This window comes from Mya arenaria, chromosome 7, assembly GCF_026914265.1.
Source record: "Mya arenaria isolate MELC-2E11 chromosome 7, ASM2691426v1".
Taxonomy (NCBI): Eukaryota; Metazoa; Mollusca; class Bivalvia; order Myida; family Myidae; genus Mya; species Mya arenaria.
Genome location: NC_069128.1, coordinates 3,605,506 through 3,632,847, shown reverse-complemented (window position 1 = coordinate 3,632,847; position 27,342 = coordinate 3,605,506). Strand labels below are relative to the sequence as shown.

The 27,342-nt window shown below is 36.5% G+C and overlaps 1 protein-coding gene across 1 annotated transcript in view; it reads left to right on the top strand.

Moving 5' to 3' along the window:
• The window catches only part of LOC128239768 (transcription initiation factor TFIID subunit 5-like), a 60,416-nt gene extending 42,823 nt beyond the window's left edge, over positions 1–17,593 (top strand). Inside the window, exons 16-18 of the mRNA XM_052956190.1 lie at positions 5,576–5,698; positions 6,664–6,760; positions 16,994–17,593. Of these exons, the coding sequence (XP_052812150.1) occupies positions 5,576–5,698; positions 6,664–6,760; positions 16,994–17,111 (338 nt within the window). The 3' untranslated portion in view covers positions 17,112–17,593. The remainder of the gene's footprint in view (positions 1–5,575; positions 5,699–6,663; positions 6,761–16,993) is intronic.
• The last annotated feature ends 9,749 nt before the right edge of the window (positions 17,594–27,342 follow it).

Genomic DNA, 27,342 nt, shown 5'->3' with positions numbered 1-27,342 from the left:
AATTTGGCTCTGCACTTGCATCAGGTAAGAATCCTTTATTAATTGGATATTTCTTAGGTTACATATTAACCATACTAACACGGTATTTGGACTCATGTGGTTCAGTTATGGATTCAAGTGAGCATCTATTATATACAGAACATTTCTAATGGAATTTAGAAACATTGTATCCACTGTGCTTTAGCAGATGAGGTATAGTTCTGGCTTAATGTTAAGCTTCAATTATATACAGGACATTTCTAATGGGATTCAGAAACATTGTATCCACCGTGCTCTAGAAGATGTGGTTATGCAATGACTTCAGGTAAGCTGTATTTAGGGTTTTGTCTATCCTACAAAACTACAGCAAAATGCATGATAAAATATGATTGCTCTTACAACATTTGTTTTTTTGAAATCTATTTTTTTTTATTTATAATGAGTTGATAAAAAATATGACTTTAGTTGGAAATCAATTTTGACAAATACTTTTTTCCAGAGGGTCTTGGCAACACACACTGTGAAACTGTGGGACGTCACTTAAGTCATCAAGGAAACAGACAAGGACATGGACTCTAGCATACCTACTTCATTGTCTGTGTGAGTACTTGAAAATACTTAATATATATACATTAACTAATAATTATGATTATTATTATCTTGTAAAAAAAAACTTTTATATGGAAATCTAATGTTTTGTTACATTCAAACCTGTCTGGTTTTCAAAAGTTATATTACTGTTTGTAAAACAATTTTGCGTGTCATTACCCTATTGCAATACATCAATAACTTCAAATAGAAATAGAATCAGATATTTATTTCTTGCATTAAAGTGACGCTTTAGAGGTTTTAAAGCATTGAACAATGGTGATTATAACTAACCCAGTCCACAATTGCCAGTTGAATGAAAGAAGTTTGATGCACACCTATGAATCATGTTTCAAAAATGCTCAATTCAAACTGGCAGTGAAATATAACTTAATTTAAACTCAATGAGAAATGTTGAGACTGACTATTCTGGTTTAGGCAGAAAACATGTAAATGATCAGTGCCGACTGCAAAGAGAACATGCTTTATTTAACTGATTGATAGAGTTTAAGCCAGGTTATGAAAAGGACAGGAACGTCCAGTATGTTCTGATCAATAACATCAGAAGCATTTGTTCGATCCATACCAAATTTGTCAGATTGTGTATAGGCATAATATCTCAGGCAATTTTTGTACTAGTCATATCGCTCTAGTGCCTCGAGATTTATCGCCTTAAAATTTATAGAAATTACCTTTAATCAGGTATTGTCTAATTAATATCTAATCATGACCAAATTTGATCAGAATGTGTATGGGCAAGTTCAATAGCCAGCGATATTGCTAGACTCACTCGAGAGTAATCAGCCTTTATTTTTTTTTTCTAAAGTGGGTCTTGTCGGTATATAACTTCAAAAGTATTAGTCCGATCATCAACAAGTTTACAATATGTGTCGGGGCAGAATATCCTGGTCATATTCGATAACCAACCACATCGTCTTAGTCACTCAAGAGTAATAACCATTAAATTAGCAAAAGCTTTTTTTACAGTGTCAACTCTCTAAATTTGGCTAAAATACAACCAATTATCACCAAACTTTGTGTCCTAAAAATAGGACAGACGTTTTTTGTGAAGTTTGGTTATGTTTGTTTTATAAAAGTAAAACTTTCTCGCTTCATTTCAGGAATGAATCTCCGAATCTCCTCATAGGATCATTTGCGACAAAGGCCACCCCAATTCTCAACATTCATTTTACACGGAAAAACCTGCTGCTGGCAGCTGGACCCATGAAAGTATCATGAAGCTTGGCATACACATAACCATATAATGGTTTTGAAAGACTCAAGTTTCAGTTCAAAGATTGGTATAGTGCGGAATTCGATGTGTTATAATAAGTTGAGAGAGCCACATGTGCTATTAAAGATACTTGTTTTGTTGAAAGTTTAAGATCATGAACCTGTTCTTGTACATAACAAGTGCAATTCAGTGTATATTGTACCAGAACATGTTGCCTTTTATTTCTGTTATGGATTATCAGTTTTACGAGAACTGACAACCACTTGTGATGCTCTTGTTGAGAAAATAGGGTGTGATTTCCAGCATGTTACAACGTAACTATAGACATGCGTTCATTTACATGTTACTATTATAACTATTGTCATGTTGCTTCTAACTGGGAAATAGGATGCATTCAAGTTGCCAAGTGGGAAGGAAGCATTCATTTGGACAGCTGTATTGTCTGATTATGTATATGTACATGTTGTGCAAGTCTTAATAAATTATATGTGGATATTAATATATGAGATTTTTATACCCATGACAAACAAAGTTTGAAGGGGATATATTGGAGTCACCCTGTGGTCGGTCGGTCCGTCCATCCGTCGGTTTGTCGGTCGGTCCGTTGCATTAAACTTCATTCAATGGTAGAACATAATGAGAGAAAGTGCAGTGTACAATAACCATAACTCTATTCTTGCTTATTACTGAGTTAATGCCCTTTGTTACTTTTTTGTTCGGAGTAAAACTTTGAAAAGTACTGGATGGAATTCATTGGAACTTAATACAATGGTAAAGCACAATGAGAGGAAGTGCAGTGTTCAAGAACCATAACTCTACTTTAGCTAATTACTGAGTTATTGCCCTTTATTTGTTTGTTTTTTGCTGTCAATTTTTTCCGAGACATTGACTTGCAAACTACTAGATGGAATTTATTGAAGCTTCATACAATGGTAAAACACAATAAGAGGAAGTGCAGTGCACAAGAACCATAACTTTATTTTAGCTAATTACAGAGTTATGGCCTTAAATACATTTTTATGTCCCGAGCATAAATTGAAAACTATTGGATGGAATTAAATAAAGCTTCATACAGTGATAGATCATAATGAGAGGAAGTGCAGTGTACAGGAACCGCAATGCTATTTCAGCTAATTACAGAGTTACTGCCCTTTGTTACTATTTCTTGTCCGGAGCATAACTTGAAAACTATTGAATGAAATTAAATAAAACTTCATACAGTGATAGATCCTAATGAGAGGAAGTGCAGTGTACAAGAACTGCAATTCTATATCAGCCAATTACAGAGTTACTGCAATTTGTTATTTGTTTTCTTGTCCAGAGCATAACTTGAAAACTAACGGATGGAATGTAATAAAACTTTATACAATAGAACAGCACAATGAGAAGGAGTTCAGTGTACCTGACTCATTACACTATTTTAGCAAATTACAGAGTTATTGCCTTTTTCTGTGTTTTTTTTTGTCAAACTTTTGTCCGGACAAGAACTTGAAAACTACTGTATGGAATTTCATAAAACTTCATACAATGATAAATCATAATGAGAGGAAGTGCAGTGTACAGGAACCACAACTACATTTTAGCTAATCACAGAGTTATTGCCCTTTGTTACTTTTTCTTGTCCGGTGCAACACTTGAAAACTACCAGAGGGAATGTAATAAAACTTCATACAGTGGAGCACCGATCAAATTTTCAATTAGATGACACAAAAAGGTTAAAAAAAGACTGGGACTGCCTCCATCCTTGCAGTCGGCGATCTCATGCAACTTCCTGCTGTAGCAGAGAGACCAGTTTACATGCCACCATCCGATGAGATTGCTGCTATATATGGCACGTGACAGACTGATGACGACATAGAAGTTTAAAAATCACGCCAAATTTCTAAGTCCTCTGATGACTGTCAATAGTACTCACATGTTCACCTACAACAGACACAAAAAAACACAATGATGACATGCTGGAAAAATTAAAAAGCCAACACTTAACTTTCAGAGCTGCTGATTCCAGAAAAGATGAACAAACTCAGAGAATTCAAAAATCAGAATTTGAGAAAGATCCTGGGGGCTTTCAAACAGAATTGACAGTTGCACTTGAAGCTAGGGTTGTTCTTTCAAAGAATATAGATGCGTCGGACGTCCTTGTAAATTCAGCATCTGGTGTGGTCACATGATTCATACCTGCATACAAAGCCGATCAAGATGCTGACTCATTCAGGCCCAAGTACATTCTTGTCAAATTTGATGGTGACAGAGTCGCTAAAAAATGTATGTCTGCTTCCCGAGGAATTCTTCCTGACCAGCTATCTACACCTATTCCTACTGTTAAAACACCTGTCTACCTTAGCAAAAAGCCATCAAAGGTCGAATCAAAACGTGCTCAATTTCCTCTCTCTCTTGCTTGGGGCGTTACCATACACAAAGAACAGGGGAAAACAGAAGATTCTGCTGTTGTGTCATGTGCAGGAATTTTCTTTCATGGACAGTTTTACACTGCTATCAGTAGAACAAAAGACATGGCAGGATTATACTTCATCGATGAGGTGTCCGCTACAAAGATCAAGGTCAACAAGGAGTCACTGAATGAAATGAATCGCATGAAAAAAGAATCCCCATTCTCACCATATGTACCCGTATTTACAACTAAAAGTTCAGATGTTTATTTAAAACTCCAGAGCTTCAACATTAATTCTCTTAAACCTCATTCATGCTTTTTTGAAAGAAAACGATGTCAGCAACCTGCATGTACTCTGTTTCCAGGAAACCTGGTCGTTACCAGATGACATCATACCTGAATTTAACAACTTTAGCTGTATAAGAACAGACGGCAAATACAGCTATTCAGGACACGGGTGTGGTGGCCTACTTAAGTACATTCGCCAAGACCTAAGAGTTCTCAAGCAGTACCTGTACCATGACGTTGACTATAAGTACCAAATGGTTCTTCTTTCCCATGTCGAAGATTACAATATGAGATCAGTTGTTTTGTCAGTATATAACAATCCAAGATCTTCCCTACATGCATTCTTGCCAAATCTCGAAAAGCTGATGCAGAGAATTCCTCAGAACATTCCTATATTTATTGTAGGTGACTTCAACATTGACATAGGAAAAACAAGCCGAAGTACCAAATACTTCTTGTTTCTTACTCGATTATACGGCTTTTGTCAGTTGGTATAACAACCTACACATCGTAAAGGCGGTATTCTGGATCTCCTGTTTTAGTTGGCAGAGCTTTAGATATTATCCCGACGTACTACAGTGACCATTTGATAGTTTTATTGGCAGTTCCACTCATAATGTCTTTAGCTGACTGAAATTTAGCTTGTTTAAAAGAAAAAAGTAGTATTGTTATAGCCACTACATTGTTGTTATTGATGGCATGTTGAACTTAACCCTTGACCATAACTCAAAAAGTATTTAAGATGTTAAAATGAAATGTGGTAAACATGTTGCCAGAGGCAATACACACATGTCAGCAAGGCCCATAACTCAGACTTTAATAATTGCTGAGTTACAACCCTTATATTAATGTGGTATGCTCTCCGACACTTACATTGATAGAAAGAGACAAAATTATTATGCAATCACTGTGCATGATACACAATCTCTTTTAAAAGATGTTTTTCAAGTTATAAGTATTAAAGTAGATATCAAATTAGACATTCATGCTTTGCGAGTTTCTATAGTTTATTACTGTAATGTTTTACATTCATGTATGTCGTTAGGAATATTAAGGAATTTATTATACATGAAGCTTTTGCTATTTGTTGACAGGTCTGGATGCTACCATATGCCTTTGGGACATTTCTAACGGGAATATGTTGGCACAAATGAGAGACCATACTAACACAGTGTATTCCCTGTGTTTTAGTAGATGTGGTTCAGTACTGGCTTCAGGTAAGTTTCCTTAATATATGTAACAGTTCTCATGAGATTTATGCTAGCCCAAATGAGAGACCATTCCAACACAGTATATTGTCTGTGTTTTAGTAGATGTGGTTCAGTACTGGCTTCAGGTAAGTTTCCTTTATATATGAAACGTTTCTAATGGGATTTATGCCAGCCCAAATATGTGTTTTTGTAGATGTGGTTCAATACAAGAACAGGTAAGCTTTTAAACATGGGAATTTCTATTGGAAACATGGTAGCCCAAATGAAATACTATTCAAATACATTGTATTTGCTGTGCTTAAGATTATGTGGCTTTGCACTTGCATCAGGTAAGCTTCCTTTATACATGGGTATTTCTAAGATTACATAATGACCATACTTATACTCTGTATTCCCTGTATTGTAGCAGATGTGGTTTAGTTCCGGTTTCAAATAAGCTTCTAATATATATATGACATTGATTTCTAACAGTATTTAGAAACAGTGTATACACTGTGCTTGAGCTGTTGTGGTTCAGTTTTGGCCTCAAGTAAGATTTCATTATATACAGGACATTTCTAACAGGTTTTAGAATCAGTGTATACACTGTGCTTTAGCTGTTATGGTTCAGTTTTGGATTCAGGTAAGACTCCATTATATCAGGGACATTTCTAACGGGATGTAGAATCAGTGTATTCACTTTGCTTTAGCTGTTGTGGTTCAGTTTTGGCCTCAGGTAAGACTCCATAATATATGGGACATTTCTGGTTCAGTACTGGTTTCAGGTAACCTTTATTTAGGGTTTTGTCTATCCTACAGAACTACAGACACATACATGATTACAACTATGATGATTGGATTGCTTTACGGCCTTTTTTTCTCTGAAATTCTAGATTTCCTATTTTATTCCTATAAAAGACTAAAATATTATTAAATAATTCTAAAATCAATTCTGTCTAATGGTAGTATTCAAATGCATGTCATTCTTCCAGGGGGTCTTGACAACACGGTGAAACTGTGGGACGTCACTAAAGTCATCAAAGAAACAGACAAGGACATGGATGCCAGCATACCTAGTTCATTGTCTGTGTGAGTACATGAAAACAATTAAAAATATACTTTATATGGTAAAAATCCTTTTTTTCATATGTAAATCTAATTTATAATGTTTTGTTACATTTAAGCCTGTCTTGTTTCTCAAAATTTAAATTTTTATTTGTTAGACAATTAAGCATCTTGTCATCCTAGTGAATTAACTCAATAACTTCAAATAGAAATAGAAGCAGATAATGATTTGTTGTGTTAATGTTATGATTAAGAGGTTTTCAAGCAGAGTGCAACGGAGGTGGTTGTTTAGAGGATAATTGTTGTTTCAAGTTTATGATATGCAATATATATCACCTTGTGAACACAAATAGGTAATATTTCATTAGTGGCTATGTTGGAGTCAAATATTTACTTTTTGTGTTCATGAGTTGAAATATATTGCAATCCTACACTGAAATAAACAATATTTCTTTCGCTTTATGCTTATAATTTAATAAAAACACAATTTGATTGGTATTTAATTGAAAGTCTGGGTGAAATTTCAGCAATCTGACATCAAACTGGAAAGGAAATTAAATGACATCATTGCATTTTATGCTTTCATGTAACCTAACCCAATCCACAATTGACAGTTGATTGATTTATGTTTGATGAACATCAAAAGACCGCTAGAAATGGATGAATCATGTGACAGAACTGCTAAATTCAAACTGGCAGTGAAATCTAACTTGACTTCAAACCACTTAGAAATGTTGATACCGACTGTTCTGGTTTGGGCATAATAACGTCCAGTATGCTGTCCAATCAATTTCATTTGAAGCATTTGTTCAATCAAATTTGGTCAGAATATCATATGGCATATTATCTCAGACAAGTTTATTAACCAGCCATATCGATTTAGTTACTCAAGATTTATCACACTTTTTAGCTCGACTATTCGAAGATTAAGGAGGGCTATAATACTCACCCCGGCGTCGGCGTCTGGTTAAAGTTTTAGGCAAGTTGGGATTTTCACTTATAAGTGCAATACCCTTCTTTCAATTTACTTAATACTTCATACAGTTGTTCAGGGCCATCACATAATGAGGTTAGATAACTCCATATTATCCTTTGTACAAATTATGGCCCCCGATTGATTATTGAACTTAGGTTAAAGTTTTATGGCAGGTTGGGATATTTATTAATAAGTTCTATACCCTTCGTTCAATTGACTTAATACTTCACATAATTGTTCAGGACTATCACACAAGAGGTTACATAACTCCATATTATCTTTTATACAAATTATGGCCCCTGATTGACTATTGAACTAAGGTTGAAGTTTTAGGGCAGGTTGGGATATTTATTGATAACTTCTATACCCTTCATTCAATTGACTTAATACTTCACTAAATATTTCAGGACCATCACACAATGAGATAACAAAACTCCATATTATCCTTCATACAAGTTATGGCCCCTGATTGACTTAGGTTAAAGTCTAAGGGCAGGTTAAAGTTTTAGGGCAAGTTGGGATTTTAATAAAAAACTTATATACCCTTCATTTAATGCACTCAATACTACGCAGAATTATTGGCGACCATCTTTAAACAAGGAACATAACTCCATTTCAACCCTACATGCAAATTATGGCCCTTGAATGATTTTTATGCCCTCGAAGGGACATAGAGTATAGGTTGTCGTGTCCGGGCTGTAACTTTCCCTTGTATGGACAGATTTTAAAATAACTTGCCACATGTGTTCCACATACCAAGACGACGTGTGGCGTGCAAGACTCGTGTCCCTACCTCAAAGGTCAAGGTCACACTTAGTGTTTATTCACAATGGAGTGCTGCATATAAGGACAAAGAGTATAGGTTGTCGTGTCCGGGCTGTAACTTTCCCTTGTATGGACAGATTTTAAAATAACTTGGCACATGTGTACCACATACCAAGACGATGTGTCGCGTGCATGACTCGTGTCCCTACCTCAAAGGTCAAGATCACACTTAGTGTTTATTCACCATAGAGTGCTGCATATAAGCATAGAGTATAGGTTGTCGTGTCCGGGCTGTAACTTTCCCTTGTATGGACAGATTTTAAAATAACTTGCCACATGTGTTCAACATACCAAGATGACGTGTCGCATGCAAGACCCGTGTCCGTACCTCAAAGGTCAAGGTCACACTTAGTGTTTATTCACAATGGAGTGCTGCATATAAGGACATAGAGTATAGGTTGTCGTGTCCGGGCTGTAACTTTCTCTTGAATGGTCAGATTTTAAAATAACTTGCTGCATGTGTTCCACATACGAAGACGACGTGCCGCCTGCAAGACCCGTGTCCCTACCTCAAAGGTCAAGGTCACACTTAGTGTTTATTCACAATGGAGTGCTGCATATAAGGACATAGAGTATAGGTTGTCGTGTCCGGGCATAGAGTATAGGTTGTCGTGTCCGGGCTGTAACTTTCCCTTGTATGGACAGATTTTAAAATAACTTGGCACATGTGTACCACATACCAAGACGATGTGTCGCGTGCAAGACCCGTGTCCCTACCTCAAAGGTCAAGATCACACTTAGTGTTTATTCACCATAGAGTGCTGCATATAAGCATAGAGTATAGGTTGTCGTGTCCGGGCTGTAACTTTCCCTTGTATGGACAGATTTTAAAATAACTTGCCACATGTGTTCCACATACCAAGATGACGTGTCGCATGCAAGACCCGTGTCCGTACCTCAAAGGTCAAGGTCACACTTAGTGTTTATTCACAATGGAGTGCTGCATATAAGGACATAGAGTATAGGTTGTCGTGTCCGGGCTGTAACTTTCTCTTGAATGGTCAGATTTTAAAATAACTTGCTGCATGTGTTCCACATACGAAGACGACGTGCCGCCTGCAAGACCCGTGTCCCTACCTCAAAGGTCAAGGTCACACTTAGTGTTTATTCACAATGGAGTGCTGCATATAAGGACATAGAGTATAGGTTGTCGTGTCCGGGCTGTAACTTTCCCTTGTATGGACAGATTTTAAAATAACTTGGCACATGTGTACCACATACCAAGACGATGTGTCGCGTGCAAGACCCGTGTCCCTACCTTAAAGGTCAAGATCACACTTAGTGTTTATTCACCATGGAGTGCTGCATATAAGCATAGAGTATAGGTTGTCGTGTCCGGGCTGTAACTTTCCCTTGTATGGACAGATTTTAAAATAACTTGCCACATGTGTTCCACATACCAAGATGACGTGTCGCATGCAAGACCCGTGTCCGTACCTCAAAGGTCAAGGTCACACTTAGTGTTTATTCACAATGGAGTGCTGCATATAAGGACATAGAGTATAGGTTGTCGTGTCCGGGCTGTTACTTTCTCTTGTATGGACATATTTTAAAATAACTTGCCACATGTGTTCCACATACCAAGACGACGTGTCGCGTGCAAAACCCGTGTCCCTACCTCAAAGGTCAAGGTCACACTTAGTGTTTATTTACAATGGAGTGCTGCATATAAGGACATAGAGTATAGGTTGTCGTGTCCGGGCTGTAACTTTCCCTTGTATGGACAGATTTTAAAATAACTTGCCACATGTGTTCCATATACCAAGATGACGTGTCGCGTGCAAAACCCGTGTCCCTACCTCAAAGGTCAAGGTCACACTAAATGTTTATTCACAATGGAGTGCTGCATATAAGGACATAGAGTATAGGTTGTCGTGTCCGGGCTGTAACTTTCTCTTATATGGACAGATTTTAAAATAACTTGCTACATGTGTTCCACATACCAAGACAATGTGTAGCGTGCAAGACCCGTGTCCCTACCTCAAAGGTCAAGGTCACACATAGTGTTTATTCACAATGGAGTGCTGCATATAAGCATAGAGTATAGGTTGTCGTGTCCGGGCTGTAACTTTCCCTTGTATGGACAGATTTTAAAATAACTTGCCACATGTGTTCCACATACCAAGATGACGTGTCGCATGCAAGACCCGTGTCCGTACCTCAAAGGTCAAGGTCACACTTAGTGTTTATTCACAATGGAGTGCTGCATATAAGGACATAGAGTATAGGTTGTCGTGTCCGGGCTGTAACTTTCTCTTGAATGGTCAGATTTTAAAATAACTTGCTGCATGTGTTCCACATACCAAGACGACGTGTCGCCTGCAAGACCCGTGTCCCTACCTCAAAGGTCAAGGTCACACTTAGTGTTTATTCACAATGGAGTGCTGCATATAAGGACATAGAGTATAGGTTGTTGTGTCCGGGCTGTAACTTTCCCTTGTATGGACTGATTTTAATATAACTTGCCAAATGTGTTCCACATACCAAGACGACGTGTCGCGTGCAAGACCCGTGTCCGTACCTCAAAGGTCAAGGTCACACTTAGTGTTTATTCACAATGGAGTGCTGCATATAAGGACATAGAGTATAGGTTGTCGTGTCCGGGCTGTTACTTTCTCTTGTATGGACATATTTTAAAATAACTTGCCACATGTGTTCCACATACCAAGACGACGTGTCGCGTGCAAAACCCGTGTCCCTACCTCAAAGGTCAAGGTCACACTTAGTGTTTATTTACAATGGAGTGCTGCATATAAGGACATAGAGTATAGGTTGTCGTGTCCGGGCTGTAACTTTCCCTTGTATGGACAGATTTTAAAATAACTTGCCACATGTGTTCCATATACTAAGATGACGTGTCGCGTGCAAAACCCGTGTCCCTACCTCAAAGGTCAAGGTCACACTAAATGTTTATTCACAATGGAGTGCTGCATATAAGGACATAGAGTATAGGTTGTCGTGTCCGGGCTGTAACTTTCCCTTGTATGGACAGATTTTAAAATAACTTGCCACATGTGTTCCACATACCAAGACGACGTGTGGCGTGCAAGACTCGTGTCCGTACCTCAAAGGTCAAGGTCACACTTAGTGTTTATTCACAATGGAGTGCTGCATATAAGGACATAGAGTATAGGTTGTCGTGTCCGGGCTGTAACTTTCCCTTGTATGGACAGATTTTAAAATAACTTGGCACATGTGTACCACATACCAAGACGATGTGTCGCGTGCAAGACCCGTGTCCCTACCTCAAAGGTCAAGATCACACATAGTGTTTATTCACCATAGAGTGCTGCATATAAGCATAGAGTATAGGTTGTCGTGTCCGGGCTGTAACTTTCCCTTGTATGGACAGATTTTAAAATAACTTGCCACATGTGTTCCACATACCAAGATGACGTGTCGCATGCAAGACCCGTGTCCGTACCTCAAAGGTCAAGGTCACACTTAGTGTTTATTCACAATGGAGTGCTGCATATAAGGACATAGAGTATAGGTTGTCGTGTCCGGGCTGTAACTTTCTCTTGAATGGTCAGATTTTAAAATAACTTGCTGCATGTGTTCCACATACCAAGACGACGTGTCGCCTGCAAGACCCGTGTCCCTACCTCAAAGGTCAAGGTCACACTTAGTGTTTATTCACAATGGAGTGCTGCATATAAGGACATAGAGTATAGGTTGTCGTGTCCGGGCTGTAACTTTCCCTTGTATGGACAGATTTTAAAATAACTTGCCAAATGTGTTCCACATATCAAGACGACGTGTCGCGTGCAAGACCCGTGTCCGTACCTCAAAGGTCAAGGTCACACTTAGTGTTTATTCACAATGGAGTGCTGCATATAAGGACATAGAGTATAGGTTGTCGTGTCCGGGCTGTTACTTTCTCTTGTATGGACATATTTTAAAATAACTTGCCACATGTGTTCCACATACCAAGACGACGTGTCGCGTGCAAAACCCGTGTCCCTACCTCAAAGGTCAAGGTCACACTTAGTGTTTATTTACAATGGAGTGCTGCATATAAGGACATAGAGTATAGGTTGTCGTGTCCGGGCTGTAACTTTCCCTTGTATGGACAGATTTTAAAATAACTTGCCACATGTGTTCCATATACCAAGATGACGTGTCGCATGCAAAACCCGTGTCCCTACCTCAATGGTCAAGGTCACACTAAATGTTTATTCACAATGGAGTGCTGCATATAAGGACATAGAGTATAGGTTGTCGTGTCTGGGCGGTAACTTTCTCTTATATGGACAGATTTTAAAATAACTTGCTACATGTGTTCCACATACCAAGACAATGTGTCGCGTGCAAGACCCGTGTCCCTACCTCAAAGGTCAAGGTCACACATAGTGTTTATTCACAATGGAGTGCTGCATATAAGCATAGAGTATAGGTTGTCGTGTCCGGGCTGTAACTTTCCCTTGTATGGACAGATTTTAAAATAACTTGCCACATGTGTTCCACATACCAAGACGACGTGTCGCATGCAAGACCCGTGTCCGTACCTCAAAGGTCAAGGTCACACTTAGTGTTTATTCACAATGGAGTGCTGCATATAAGGACATAGAGTATAGGTTGTCGTGTCCGGGCTGTAACTTTCTCTTGAATGGTCAGATTTTAAAATAACTTGCTGCATGTGTTCCACATACCAAGACGACGTGTCGCCTGCAAGACCCGTGTCCCTACCTCAAAGGTCAAGGTCACACTTAGTGTTTATTCACAATGGAGTGCTGCATATAAGGACATAGAGTATAGGTTGTTGTGTCCGGGCTGTAACTTTCCCTTGTATGGACTGATTTTAATATAACTTGCCAAATGTGTTCCACATACCAAGACGACGTGTCGCGTGCAAGACCCGTGTCCGTACCTCAAAGGTCAAGGTCACACTTAGTGTTTATTCACAATGGAGTGCTGCATATAAGGACATAGAGTATAGGTTGTCGTGTCCGGGCTGTTACTTTCTCTCGTATGGACATATTTTAAAATAACTTGCCACATGTGTTCCACATACCAAGACGACGTGTCGCGTGCAAAACCCGTGTCCCTACCTCAAAGGTCAAGGTCACACTTAGTGTTTATTTACAATGGAGTGCTGCATATAAGGACATAGAGTATAGGTTGTCGTGTCCGGGCTGTAACTTTCCCTTGTATGGACAGATTTTAAAATAACTTGCCACATGTGTTCCATATACTAAGATGACGTGTCGCGTGCAAAACCCGTGTCCCTACCTCAAAGGTCAAGGTCACACTAAATGTTTATTCACAATGGAGTGCTGCATATAAGGACATAGAGTATAGGTTGTCGTGTCCGGGCTGTAACTTTCCCTTGTATGGACAGATTTTAAAATAACTTGCCACATGTGTTCCACATACCAAGACGACGTGTGGCGTGCAAGACTCGTGTCCCTACCTCAAAGGTCAAGGTCACACTTAGTGTTTATTCACAATGGAGTGCTGCATATAAGGACATAGAGTATAGGTTGTCGTGTCCGGGCTGTAACTTTCCCTTGTATGGACAGATTTTAAAATAACTTGGCACATGTGTACCACATACCAAGACGATGTGTCGCGTGCAAGACCCGTGTCCCTACCTCAAAGGTCAAGATCCAACTTAGTGTTTATTCACCATAGAGTGCTGCATATAAGCATAGAGTATAGGTTGTCGTGTCCGGGCTGTAACTTTCCCTTGTATGGACAGATTTTAAAATAACTTGCCACATGTGTTCCACATACCAAGATGACGTGTCGCATGCAAGACCCGTGTCCGTACCTCAAAGGTCAAGGTCACACTTAGTGTTTATTCACAATGGAGTGCTGCATATAAGGACATAGAGTATAGGTTGTCGTGTCCGGGCTGTAACTTTCTCTTGAATGGTCAGATTTTAAAATAACTTGCTGCATGTGTTCCACATACCAAGACGACGTGTCGCCTGCAAGACCCGTGTCCCTACCTCAAAGGTCAAGGTCACACTTAGTGTTTATTCACAATGGAGTGCTGCATATAAGGACATAGAGTATAGGTTGTCGTGTCCGGGCTGTAACTTTCCCTTGTATGGACAGATTTTAAAATAACTTGCCAAATGTGTTCCACATATCAAGACGACGTGTCGCGTGCAAGACCCGTGTCCGTACCTCAAAGGTCAAGGTCACACTTAGTGTTTATTCACAATGGAGTGCTGCATATAAGGACATAGAGTATAGGTTGTCGTGTCCGGGCTGTTACTTTCTCTTGTATGGACATATTTTAAAATAACTTGCCACATGTGTTCCACATACCAAGACGACGTGTCGCGTGCAAAACCCGTGTCCCTACCTCAAAGGTCAAGGTCACACTTAGTGTTTATTTACAATGGAGTGCTGCATATAAGGACATAGAGTATAGGTTGTCGTGTCCGGGCTGTAACTTTCCCTTGTATGGACAGATTTTAAAATAACTTGCCACATGTGTTCCATATACCAAGATGACGTGTCGCATGCAAAACCCGTGTCCGTACCTCAAAGGTCAAGGTCACACTAAATGTTTATTCACAATGGAGTGCTGCATATAAGGACATATAGTATAGGTTGTCGTGTCCGGGCTGTAACTTTCTCTCGTATGGACAGATTTTAAAATAACTTGCTACATGTGTTCCACATACCAAGACGATGTGTCGCGTGCAAGACCCGTGTCCCTACCTCAAAGGTCAAGGTCACACATAGTGTTTATTCACAATGGAGTGCTGCATATAAGGACATAGAGTATAGGTTGTCGTGTCCGGGCTGTAACTTTCCCTTGTATGGACAGATTTTAAAATAACTTGCAACATGTGTTCCACATACCAAAACGACGTGTCGCGTTTAAGACCCATGTCCCTACCTCTAAGGTGAAAGATACACTAAGTGTTTATTCACAAGGGAATTCTGAATATAAGGACATAACAGTGTAGGTTGTCAAGTATGGGTGGTATTTTTTATGTTCAGAGGAAATTTAAAATAACTTGCCATATGTATTTGACACATAAAGGCAAGATAAACTTTTCATGTACTGACCTTGTTCGTAGGTCAGTGTCACATTCGGGGGCATTCGTCACATACTGTGACAGCTCTTGTCATTTTTATTTTTTAATTTTTTTTTTTTTTAATTTTTTTTTTTTTTTTTTTTGGAAAGGCACATTTTTATTCTTAACCGCATTTTCATATTGAATGACTTGCGTCATTGTTTGGGCGGGCTGGTGTGAGGGCAGCATCAAAGTCACCTTTTGTATTGAATAATTTTAGCTTTTTAGCTAGGTTTGACATAAAGAGACCAAACTTGGTAAAAACAAAGAATTTATGGAGACCTTTTATTGGAATGCGTTAGAGGCCACTAGGATCAAGGTCAAGGTTACTATTTAAAGAAAAAGGGTTGGTATTGAATAACTTAAGTAAGGGTCTACATATTGTGACCAAACTTGGTATATAGGAAGAGTATATAGAGACCTTTCCTGAGATTGTGTTTTGGGCCCCGAGAGTTATGGTTTAGGTCAAAGTCACTGTTGCTAAAAATAGAAATATGGTTAGCACTGAATAACTCGAGTAAGGGTTGACATATTGTGACCAAACTTGGTATATAGGTCAAGTTTATGCAGAGCTTTCATGGATTGCCTTTTGGCCCCCTAGGGTCAAGGTCACTGTTTCTAACAAAAGATTACTGTTTCAGTTATGGTTGACATACTGTGACTTAACTTGATATGTAGGAAAAGTTTATGGATGACTTCCATGATATTGTGTTTGGAGCCCTTAAGATCAAGGTCACTGTAACAAAAAAAAGAAGAAAGCAGTTGAAACTGAATCTCTTCTGCCAATCATTTAAAACCTGATTTTGTCACATCACGATTCTTGTTTACTTTTTAATTTGATTGTTTTATTGCTTTTGACAGGCATATAATACATCATTATTGTATTCACTTCTAAGTCAAAGCGGCGTAGTCAAGCGGGCTGTCTTACGACAGCTCTTGTTATATTAGAGATTACCTAAATCAAGTATTGTCCGATCAATAACTTAAGCATCCATTGTCCAATCATGACCAATCAGAATGTGTATAGGCATGATGTTTTGGACAAGTTCAATATCCAGCGATATTGCTCAGGTCACTAGAGAGGAAACAGCCTTTAATTATGGAAATTACCTTAAATATGTCTGGTCTGTCAATAACATTAGAAGCTTAAGTATGATAATCACCAGCTTTAGACAATTATGTTTAGGGGCAGAATATCCTGGTCAGGTTCGATAACCAACCACATTGTCTTAGTCACTTAAGAGAAATGACCCTCTAATTAGCAAAAGCTGTATACACATTGTCAACTTTTCTAAATTGGCTAAAATACAACCAATTATCACCTGACTTTATGTCCTAAAATAGGACATATGTATTTTGTGACAGTTGGTGCTCTTGTTTATAATATCAAGTAAAACATGCTCTCTTTCATTTCAGGAATGAATCTCCGAACCTCCTCATAGGATCGTTTGCAACAAAGGCCACTCCAGTGCTCAACATTCATTTTACACGGAAAAACCTGCTGCTGGCAGCTGGACCCATGAAAGTGACATGAAACTTGGCATACACAATACCATAACATGATTTTAGAAGACTCAAGTGACAGTTCGAAGATTGGTATAGTGCTGAACTCGATGTGTTATAATAACTTGAGAGAGCCACATGATTGTGCTATTAAAGATTCTTGTTTTGTTGAAAGTTTAAGATGAACCTGTTCTTGAACATAACAAACACAATTCAGTGTATATTGTACCAGAACATGTTGCCTTTTATTTCTGTTATGGATTATCAGTTTTACAAGAATTGACAACCACTTGTGATGCTCTTGATGACAAAATAGGGTGTGATTTCCAGCATGTTACAATGTTACTATAGACATGCCTTGTGATAATGTTACTATTATAACTATTGGCATGTTGTTTCTTACTGGGAAATAAGATGCATTCAAGATGCCAAGTGGGAAGGAAACTTTTATTTTGACAGCTGTAATGTCTGATTATGTATTGGTACATGTTGTGCAAGTCTTAATAAATTATATGTGGATATTAATATATGTGATTTTTATGTATGTATTATTTTTCCTAATGCAAACATAATACTTATAAAGACCGTGATGTACCTCAATGTTTTTCAACTGACATAGATAAACATTCAGTGAGTTACAGAAGTGTGCTGTGCTCAGTTTAATATTTGGGCACATTTGTTTCCAACCAATAGCAGAAGATAACACATATGAATAAGAAAATTTTATTGATTCACAGCACAAAATGTTTTCAGAATGTTTAAAAAGTCCAACAATAAAAAAACAATAATTTAAGTTTAAAAAGCAAAAAGAAAGAAACATCCATAATTATATTCATGATTGCTTGTGACCATGGTAAAACTACTATACAATTAAAAAACCTTCATGCATTTAACAGTGCAATTTTTCAAATATGTTTGTTTCTTTCTCAACCTGTAATAAAAGGATTTTTGCACAAAATGCATTTTCTGAAAATTCGCAAAACTGGTCGAAATGATTTCTATTATGTTTATTGTTATACCATTATTTTTAAGACTTTTTTTTATACATTAAATTTAGTATTCCTATCAAAATAACGCAGAACCTTGCAATCAAAAGAACAATAGGCAAAAACATCAAAGCCTAACATATGCACTCAGTGGAATACACACCATTCGAAGAATTATATAAAATATTAAAAATCGTTATAGAACCTACCATAAATTAATAATAACATAAATCAGAGTGTAAACCAATTTTACATTATGGAAGCTTTTCTATCGTTAGAGTAATACAGTTATAATAATCATTAATAAACAATCAAAATATTTTAGTGAATTGGTGGCATGTACGGTTTTGAAACAAATATGTTCCTGTTATCCCTCATACATGGGATTGAGGACATTTAATCAAACAATATAAAATACATAAAACATTAATTTGTACATATTTATGTGAATGACATCAAGAAATCGAATTGTAAGCCTGTAATACAATATGTTAGCTTTGCTATATTAAAGTAATATAATAATCAATAATTAAAAAAACACACACACTAATATGGTTTTCTGTTATTCTTTATATTGCTATGCATATTATCATAGCACATTTATATTACATACAATGTAAAATCACAAAACTATATTCAATTATAACATAAAAAGACCTTTATAACCTAACGTTTTAAAGGATGATTGCTCTTAAATCAAAATGAAAGGAAATGTGTAAAGAGTGTTTTAAATCCTTGTTTGCTTTGTAATGTAGCTTCAAAACATCGTGTCTTTTTGTGTTTTAATCGTGTATCTGCAATTGTATGCAAACTTGTCGGAATAATAAACGTGTTTTGAGCTGAGTTCAATTTATTAGGAAATGGAACAACTCGGATCTGTCTTTTAAAGCTTGCCGGTTGCGATTGTTGACTCCATTGTGTTATTTTTCAATTTATTTTGAGCAACAATCTCTTCTATTGAAAGTTTTGTTCAATAGAGAAAGTAGCCATGTACTTCTACGCTTTGTACCTATTTAAAGTGACACTCTTATTCAAAATCAATACTTTCTCATGTATTACAAACATCAATTTTGACTGATAAACCTTTAACTGCTTACTAAACAATGCATTTATTGAAAATAATAATAACGGATAACAAGATTGTAGCAGTGTGTTTAATTGCAGAAAGCGCAAAAATATTAAATGATTGGTGAATGTTTAAATAAATACTGTGGTCTACTTTAGTCTCATAAGGTAGAAATACCGTGTTTTATGCTCATTTCTTTTTATTAAACTTCGTATCCTTCATAAAAACCATTGCTTTCGACATCTATTAATCCCTTTTGGAATATTAAAACAATAGTATTAATTGTAGTAAACCTTATTTGGGAGTAAGAGTGCATCTTTAATTAGTTGTTGCATTGCAATTATTGAAAAGGCCACGCCTCTCGGATAAAAAACGAGTTCACCAATATCCATACACGTAAGCCCCATTTTGTAATAAAAAAGTTAACAGTAAATGCTAGTTTTCTTAGAAATACTATCATGCTTAATATAAATTTCCGTTGCAAGAATAATTGCGTGTGGTTTGCTCGACTTGTTAATCTTCCTTTCTAACATCAATGGACCATGCATGTAAAAAGAAAGTATTCGTTAGATTGTGTGAAGACTTACGTGAAAGGTTCATATAAACTTGCTATTGCTTTTTCCTGTGATATTTTTGCCCATCGTTCTGGAATATTTTCATGTTCGCCAACGAATATTTTACTAATTTTGTTGTATTTAGAAAAAGAAAACCACGCCCAAAACCTTGAACACTCTTCTGTATCTTTCGAAACCTTTATGTCCCAATGTTTGAAGAGTTCAGTGTCCATGTACTTATTGTACATGTGGAACTGACCAGACTGAACTCCAAAGAATGAAAACATAATCGCAAATATATCTGGTAATTTACTTTTTGAACAGCGACATGCCCAATTAATATCAGAACAGCGATACACACTTGTTCTTAAACCTACTTGGTAATTACAAACATCAAAACAATAATTGTTGTATTTGCCACGAACGCCTTTAAAACTTGGCGGTTTGTGTTGCAGACATTCGTGTTTTGAATCAGGTGTGTGATCCTTGTCTTTAATACAGGGTTCGCTGCAAAATGGACAGGACAGCCCCAAACATCATCGAACATGCTACGAAAATCATAAGAATCAGTGAAATCACTTTTTTTAACTCCACGTTTCAGTTCTTCCTTCAAGGAACTTAACATTTTTGTTAAGTGTCTTTCATCCAATACTGCTGTGGCAAAATGCACTACAGTCTTTAACAATTTTTTGTTCAGAAATTGGAATCGTTTAGAATCAATTTTAATATGTTTTAATTCATTTTCAAAATGTTCTAACCACTCAATAGCCGTAAGTTCATTATGTTGCTTGCATTGGTGTTCACAATGTTCAAGTGCATTTTTAATATCTTTTTCAATATCTGTTAAATGACGTTTCAATTCGTCTTCTAGTGTTTTATCAAATAAGCCTAAACATTTACGCTTAAACCATTCTAAGGCGAATTGCTTCGGCTCCCGGGTATATTCAAAAACCTCACAAGGATCAACAACTGAAGCAATATATTCACATACGCTAGCAATGAGCTTTCGTTTCGTGTTTGGTATTAGGATTAGAAACCTTTTGCATAGTGACGTTGGTAATTTTGATTCTATAACTCCTTTAAGACAGTCTTCGAGGTAAAGAAAAAATAAAAAGCAAGCTGTGCTTTCTTCATATCTATCCTCAAGTTCTTCTTCAAAGATTGCATACATTTCGTTTTTATATTTCTTAAGTTGGTATGTTACACCTGTATTTAAATCATACTTTACATTATGATCTAAAAATTCCCCTGAAGCTATATGGAACCCATCCGCAAACAGTTTTGATGAAAAACTCGGTTAAGCATATATTCCAATTTCCTTTAAGTCTGTTACATATTTGTCATGACACTGTTTAAAGTCTGCTGCAAAGTCAACTACATCGCTTTTTAAAAGAAGCCGCCTTTTTGTTTTGTAATTAGAAATCAGGCTTTCAAATTCAACAACTATCCTTCTCAACCACGGATAAACTATGTCATGAACAAGATCTTTCCCAAATAATAATTTAGTGCAATAGTTCGTCTTTGAGAGGTTAAAATCGTGTTTAGTTATACCACTTATACCAGACAGACGTTCATAAAAACTTCCTTTTCCATCTTTCCGCTGATGGAAACCAGCGGAACATGTCTGACTAAACTGTCCAGCGAAATCATTGTACAAACAATCATCTTGAATAGAAAAAGTCTTTGCTTTAATTTCATTCTCAAAGTCACACCATATTTTATCGAACTCAAGCATTTTTTCTCTAGTACTTTTTGAGGATGAAACTATCTCAGCAGTTTTTTCCCGTAGTTTATCTCTTCTGGATGAACTTATTGTAGATGTTTCCATTTTCACCAACTGTTCATCAAAATACCTATTTGTGTCATTTTCTGTGCGTCTTTTCATTTCCTGAAATTCGTTTTCGAATCTGTCTACATAAAATGAGTTCACGTTGCGCATTTGCTGTTCTTCCAAAAACTTCAGGAATTCTTTTTTCATTCCAGCTGTATTCATCGAGATGAATGCATTTATCAAAGAAACTACTTCTTGTCTGTTCTTTTTTAATTCGTCTTCATTCTGACAGTCAGACATATATTTGAAACAGTGATTTGCATGTTCGTCTCTTACCAGAAAGCCAATGTTTCTGACTAACAGTTTGAAATGGTCTTCAGTCTGAAAATATGCTTTCATTTCTATGCTACTTCGAAAGGTGAATATAAAGTTTTCCGAATTTATACCATCCCACAAGTCAAACGCAAGCTGAGATAAATCTGAGAAGGATTTAAAGCCATAATAGGTTAAATGTGTCATAACTTTATCTTTTATTTCCAATATACTCTTACTGTAAACAGGGCTTATTCGCCTCAAAGAACGACCACATTGCCATAAATTTTGAACAGTGTGTACATCCTTTCCTACATCAAACTTTAGGATATGTTTAGCATTATGAATATCTGGAATCCTTTCAGATTCGACAGCCCTTTGGGCCACTAAATCTAATGTTGAGTCGAAATCCCTGTATACTTCTTTCATGTAGACATCTGTAAAACTGTCTGTTACGTTGTGATGAATAAAGAAACATGTATGGCCTAGAGCGATGCGACTTTGTGACGATTTAATTTTGATAAGAGCGTGTATAACAATGTGCAAGGTGTCTGTCATATCTGCTAATTTTTCACCCAAAACGTTGATTATTGACAAGTTTCCTAATCCAGTAACAAATGTAGCAAGTTCATTATTTAGAGAAGTAGGCCTCCAGACATCGGATAACAACGGTGATCTTAGGCCTTCTGAGTCTAAAATCATAACGTAATCCGATTCTTCATTGTTTGAGTTGTGCTGCCCAACAGGAAGCAACCTTGCTTGCACTCCTGTAGTACAACGACCCGATCTTACAGCAAACTGCACGCCAAACATTGTATTTAAAACAGTAGACTTACCAGAGCTTTGTAGCCCTAAGACGGAAATAGTTTTTATTTTATACACAGGCAGCCTTCCGTCTAGTGATTTAAAGACATATTGCAACCATCTTCGTGGCATGAAAAAGGACTCCGTCATTAGTTCAACTGTCTCGCCCTCAATGATTAAATTAGAAAATGTGTCCACACAGTCGTTTACACTTGGCAAACGATATTTCATTGGGTCTTCTTCTAATTCAATGATCGAATCATAGACATGACTTATTTCGCGAAAAAGATGCTCAACTGTAAGAGATGAAAGCTTTATAATCCCATCTAATTCTAGTAAGCGTTTTTCGTTTTCCGTATCCGATTCGTGCCTTGTTTTATCGCTCATGCTTTCAGCAATCGTGTTTAATAAATTTTTCTTTTTCTTTGTATTTTGGCATAAGAAATGAGATATTTTTTGCTCAATAAGAATTCTAAGCCACCCAATGAAGTACTTTTGCCGCGTGTTTAGTGGTCGCGTATTAACGAGATATTTTGCAAGAAGTCGAACGGTATTTGAAATATTTGAAAGGCATTCTTTCCGAGTGTTAAAAATAGCGTTGCAATGTTTTTCTATTTCATTTCGATCTTCTGCCTGGTTCTGTAATCTCAAAGTTTTAATCAATTTTGGAGAATCGTAATACGACACTGGTGTCAAAATACTAATGCAGTTTTGAAAGCTGTTATTTTGATTCGTTTGTTCAATTTCAGAAGTCATCTCTGACATCAGACATTTTGCTAATTCCTTTCCTAAACTTAAGTCTTCGTTTTCGTCCTCTTCTAATACGTGACCATTGTTTTCGTTAAATTTGTTGATCCTTTCTTCTAACGTCCGCATAGCCTGACATGTTTTCAAATGTTCTGCTACGTTACTCAACATGTTTTTCAATAGTTTTTCAGTTTCCTTTTCTGTTCCCTTTTCATGCGTCGAAATAACTTTAAATTTATCTTTGTGATTATCGCGTAACTTTCTTATTTTGTCTTGTATACTGATTTTAGTTTCCTTCCCGATATTATTATGTTCAGAAAACAATATTACGCATGTTGGTATTTCAATGAGGAGTTTGCTATAATTCTCAAAATTGCTCACCATTTCGTTAAGCTCAATGATAACAACAAACAAGTCTGTTGTTTGAATTAAACATTTCCAAATAGGAGTTTGAAATTTGAATTCTTCCGCAAAGTCGCCTCTGAAATTCATACATGTTTTTATCAGTGCGATTTCCTTTGCAGGTGTATCCCAAAATATCTCGACGACTCTTTTAAAAAGAACGCGACTTAACATACCAGACTTGCATTCCTTGTTGAAAAAGATTGAGAATGCCTCATTCCTATTTTGGATCAAGCGATTAAGAAACATTAATTTCGAAAATTGAGGCCTACCAAGGCGAACAAAAGTTATAACATTGGTTTTCATGGTCAAAGCGCAAGGCTCTAAATTATCATCTGAAATCGGAAACTGTTGTAAAGGCCATAACGAAACTCGAAGCGCATTCGTTTTAACTGAATGGTACAAAAAGGGCATGGCAAGTTTGCACAGATACATCTTCTTAAAAAGCGCTTGTTTCAAAAGTCCATCGCATGAATGAAATGTGGCCATAAATATGTCCATGGCACTCATTTCAGTTACCGTTTGGCAGTCATGTTCACTATTCTCTTCAAGCAAATCGCCCTTATCATCCTGCTCCGTGTCAGGTACGTTATCTCTGCCTTCCCAATTGCCGTGAAGAAGTTCGTGGAGAAGTGGCCACGGCGTATTTGATAGTCCCCTGTCAGATTTCTGACTTTCGTACTTCGAAATGTCTATAGCCAGTGCTTCGTTCAGCGTTATTTTTTTACTAAGTCTTTCAGTCAGACTGAGCTCCTCGAAAACTGCTTTTACTGCTTTGAAAGAAAATGGTATAACTATGTATTATTTTATTGCTCTTCCATTCAACCATGCTTATCAACATTTAAATAGCTTTCAATATTTGTGTGATATCCAATTGTATAGGTATTCAAGAGCATGCTGTCCGCGTTCCCATGTCCGCACCGTAGTCCGTGTACATGTTACAACCGAACCAGTAACATAATGATGAGTCTATTTCATGTGTCCTAATGGGCATACGCATCCGTAAAGAATCAGTCTGTGAGCGATTTAAGCAAACGCAGATCAAAAGCGGTCATGGTTTGGTTTGGAAAATGTATATAAGAAGTGGCCAGAAAATCTAGTGAACGTAAAATTTACAAGAAATTTTTTTCATAAAGCAAAAGACACGGACATTGAACAACACTGTGAACTCCGCTTCGTTTTAGTTCATGAAGCGAATGAAAGAAAATAAATAACGTTCACAAATAGCCTTTTAAACCAAAACATATGTGAAACATATGTAAAAATCTACAGTAACAAGCTCATTAGCCAAAAGTTTAAACATAAGCCATAAATACTCGTTCAATATTTTATAGTACAAACAGGCTATTCGTGGATTCCCAAGTACTGCGTTTGAGGGCGAGCGGATGAGACTGCTATAACAGGTATTGTCCCGCTCAACAACTTATTAAGCATCAATGGATAGTGTGAAACTTTGTGTGTGTGTATCATTATGTGACGACGTATCTTTTGATTGATTTGTGGGGTCAAGTTCAAAGTCGCTGAAACGAACAGAAGAAAAGTGGTTTCAGCACAATAACCTAAGTTAGCATTGATGGATAGTGATGATTCTTGGTGTTTTATGTAGCAATGTAAATACGTAGCATGGGATTGTTGGGTTAATTTCATGGACGCTATAACTAAAATTTGAAAAAATGGTTTCTGCATAGTAACGGGAATTTTTTGCTGATCAAGCGAGTTGTATAACAGTTTGGATCATTATGATCAAGGTAAAAAATATTGATTCCGCTGAATAACTATTGCAATAATTGGCGTCAAGTGATGAAACTTGTTGTATGTGAAGAGGTAGCTTTGGGTCGCTTTTTCGGTCGGTGCGGTTAACGTCGCTGTTTCCAAAACTAGAAAAAATGGACTCTATTCAATAACTTAAGATAAGCATAACTTAAAGTATTGACACTTTTTATATATATCAGCATTTGAAGTCAAAGAACCAAATATCATATCAGACCATTGTGTGGTCAGTTTTAGCATAAAAGCTAGTGTGCCAGATGATAATATCCTTAATAATGATAACCATGCTATTAACAGTGTACCCTTTAGATATAAATGGGATACTGATAAGAAAGATGTGTTTTTACAGTCTTTATGTGAAGAGTGTAATGTTGATAAATTTGCTAGGTTACATGAAGAAATAAATATTTCTAGAGACAATAATGATTTAGATGTTAACCTTCAGTCATTAACAGATATTATGGACAATATATGTAGTCCTTTGTTTAAAAAAAATATCGGAAAAAGTAAAAATAAAAATATTATTTTAAATGATGTAAAAAAAGATGCAGACTATTTTGATGAAGACTGCAAAGACTTGAAAAAAAGGTATTATAAATGCTTGAATAATTTTAGGCAACTTTCTAGTGATGAAAATAGAATAAATATGGTGCAGGCTAGAAGTAACTTTAAAAAAACAATCAGAAAAAAGAAATTTTTGTATGATAAATCACAATCACATAAATTGGAATCAATGAGATTTTGTAATGCTAAGTTGTATTGGAAGATGTTAAAAGGTCGCAGAGTACAAAAAAACATGCTCACTAGCATCAAATGATTTTATTGAGTACTTTAAGTCCATAAATGATCCTGAATCTGTATTTTATCAGCCGGATGAAGATGTGTTGCATTTTAATGAAAGGTATTTAGATGGTGAGTTAAATATTATGTTCCAGGAATTAAATGTCCCTTTTACGGTTGTAGAGGTTAGAAAAGCTTGTAAAAAACTTAATAATGGTAAAGCCAGTGGGCCAGATTATTTTATAAATGAGTTCTACAAATCTGGATGTCATAATGAAGCATTTTGTAATGTTTTATGTGCAATGTTTAATAAGTTATTTGATTGTGGTTATTACCCAGACAAATGGTCAGAAGGATTTATTATACCACTACATAAGAAAGGGGCTGTAAATGAACCAAGTAATTATAGGGGTATAACTTTGTTAAGCTCGGTGGGAAAATTGTTTACAAAAATATTGAATACTAGACTTAGTGAATGGGCAGAAAATTATCATGTGTATATGGCTGGTTTTAGGCAAAAGATGGGCACTTTTGATAATATATTTGTATTACATAGTATAATCACATGTTTACTTGATAGCAATAAGAAATTATATGCAGCATTTGTTGACTTTTCCAAAGCTTTTGATTATGTTGTTAGAGATATACTCTGGTATAAATTGATAAAACTTGGTATTAGGGGAAAGATGTTAGATATTATACGTTCTATGTATATGAATGTTAAGTCAAAAGTGAAATATAACAATGAATTAAGTAATGATTTTTCATGTTTATTAGGGGTACGTCAAGGAGAATCTCTATCTCCGTTTTTATTCTCAATGTATCTTAATGATATAGAAGAGTATTTATGTACTAATAACTATCAAGGTATTGATTTTGATGTGTTTAAAATATTTATATAACTCTATGCTGATGATATAGTTTTGCTATCTGGTACAGAGGCAGGATTACAAGAAGGGTTGTTATTATTAGAAAATTATTGTGAAAGATGGAAATTAAGTGTGAATCCAGAAAAAACGAAGGTTATGGTGTTTAGAAAAGGAGGAAGATTAAGTAGAAATTTAAAATTT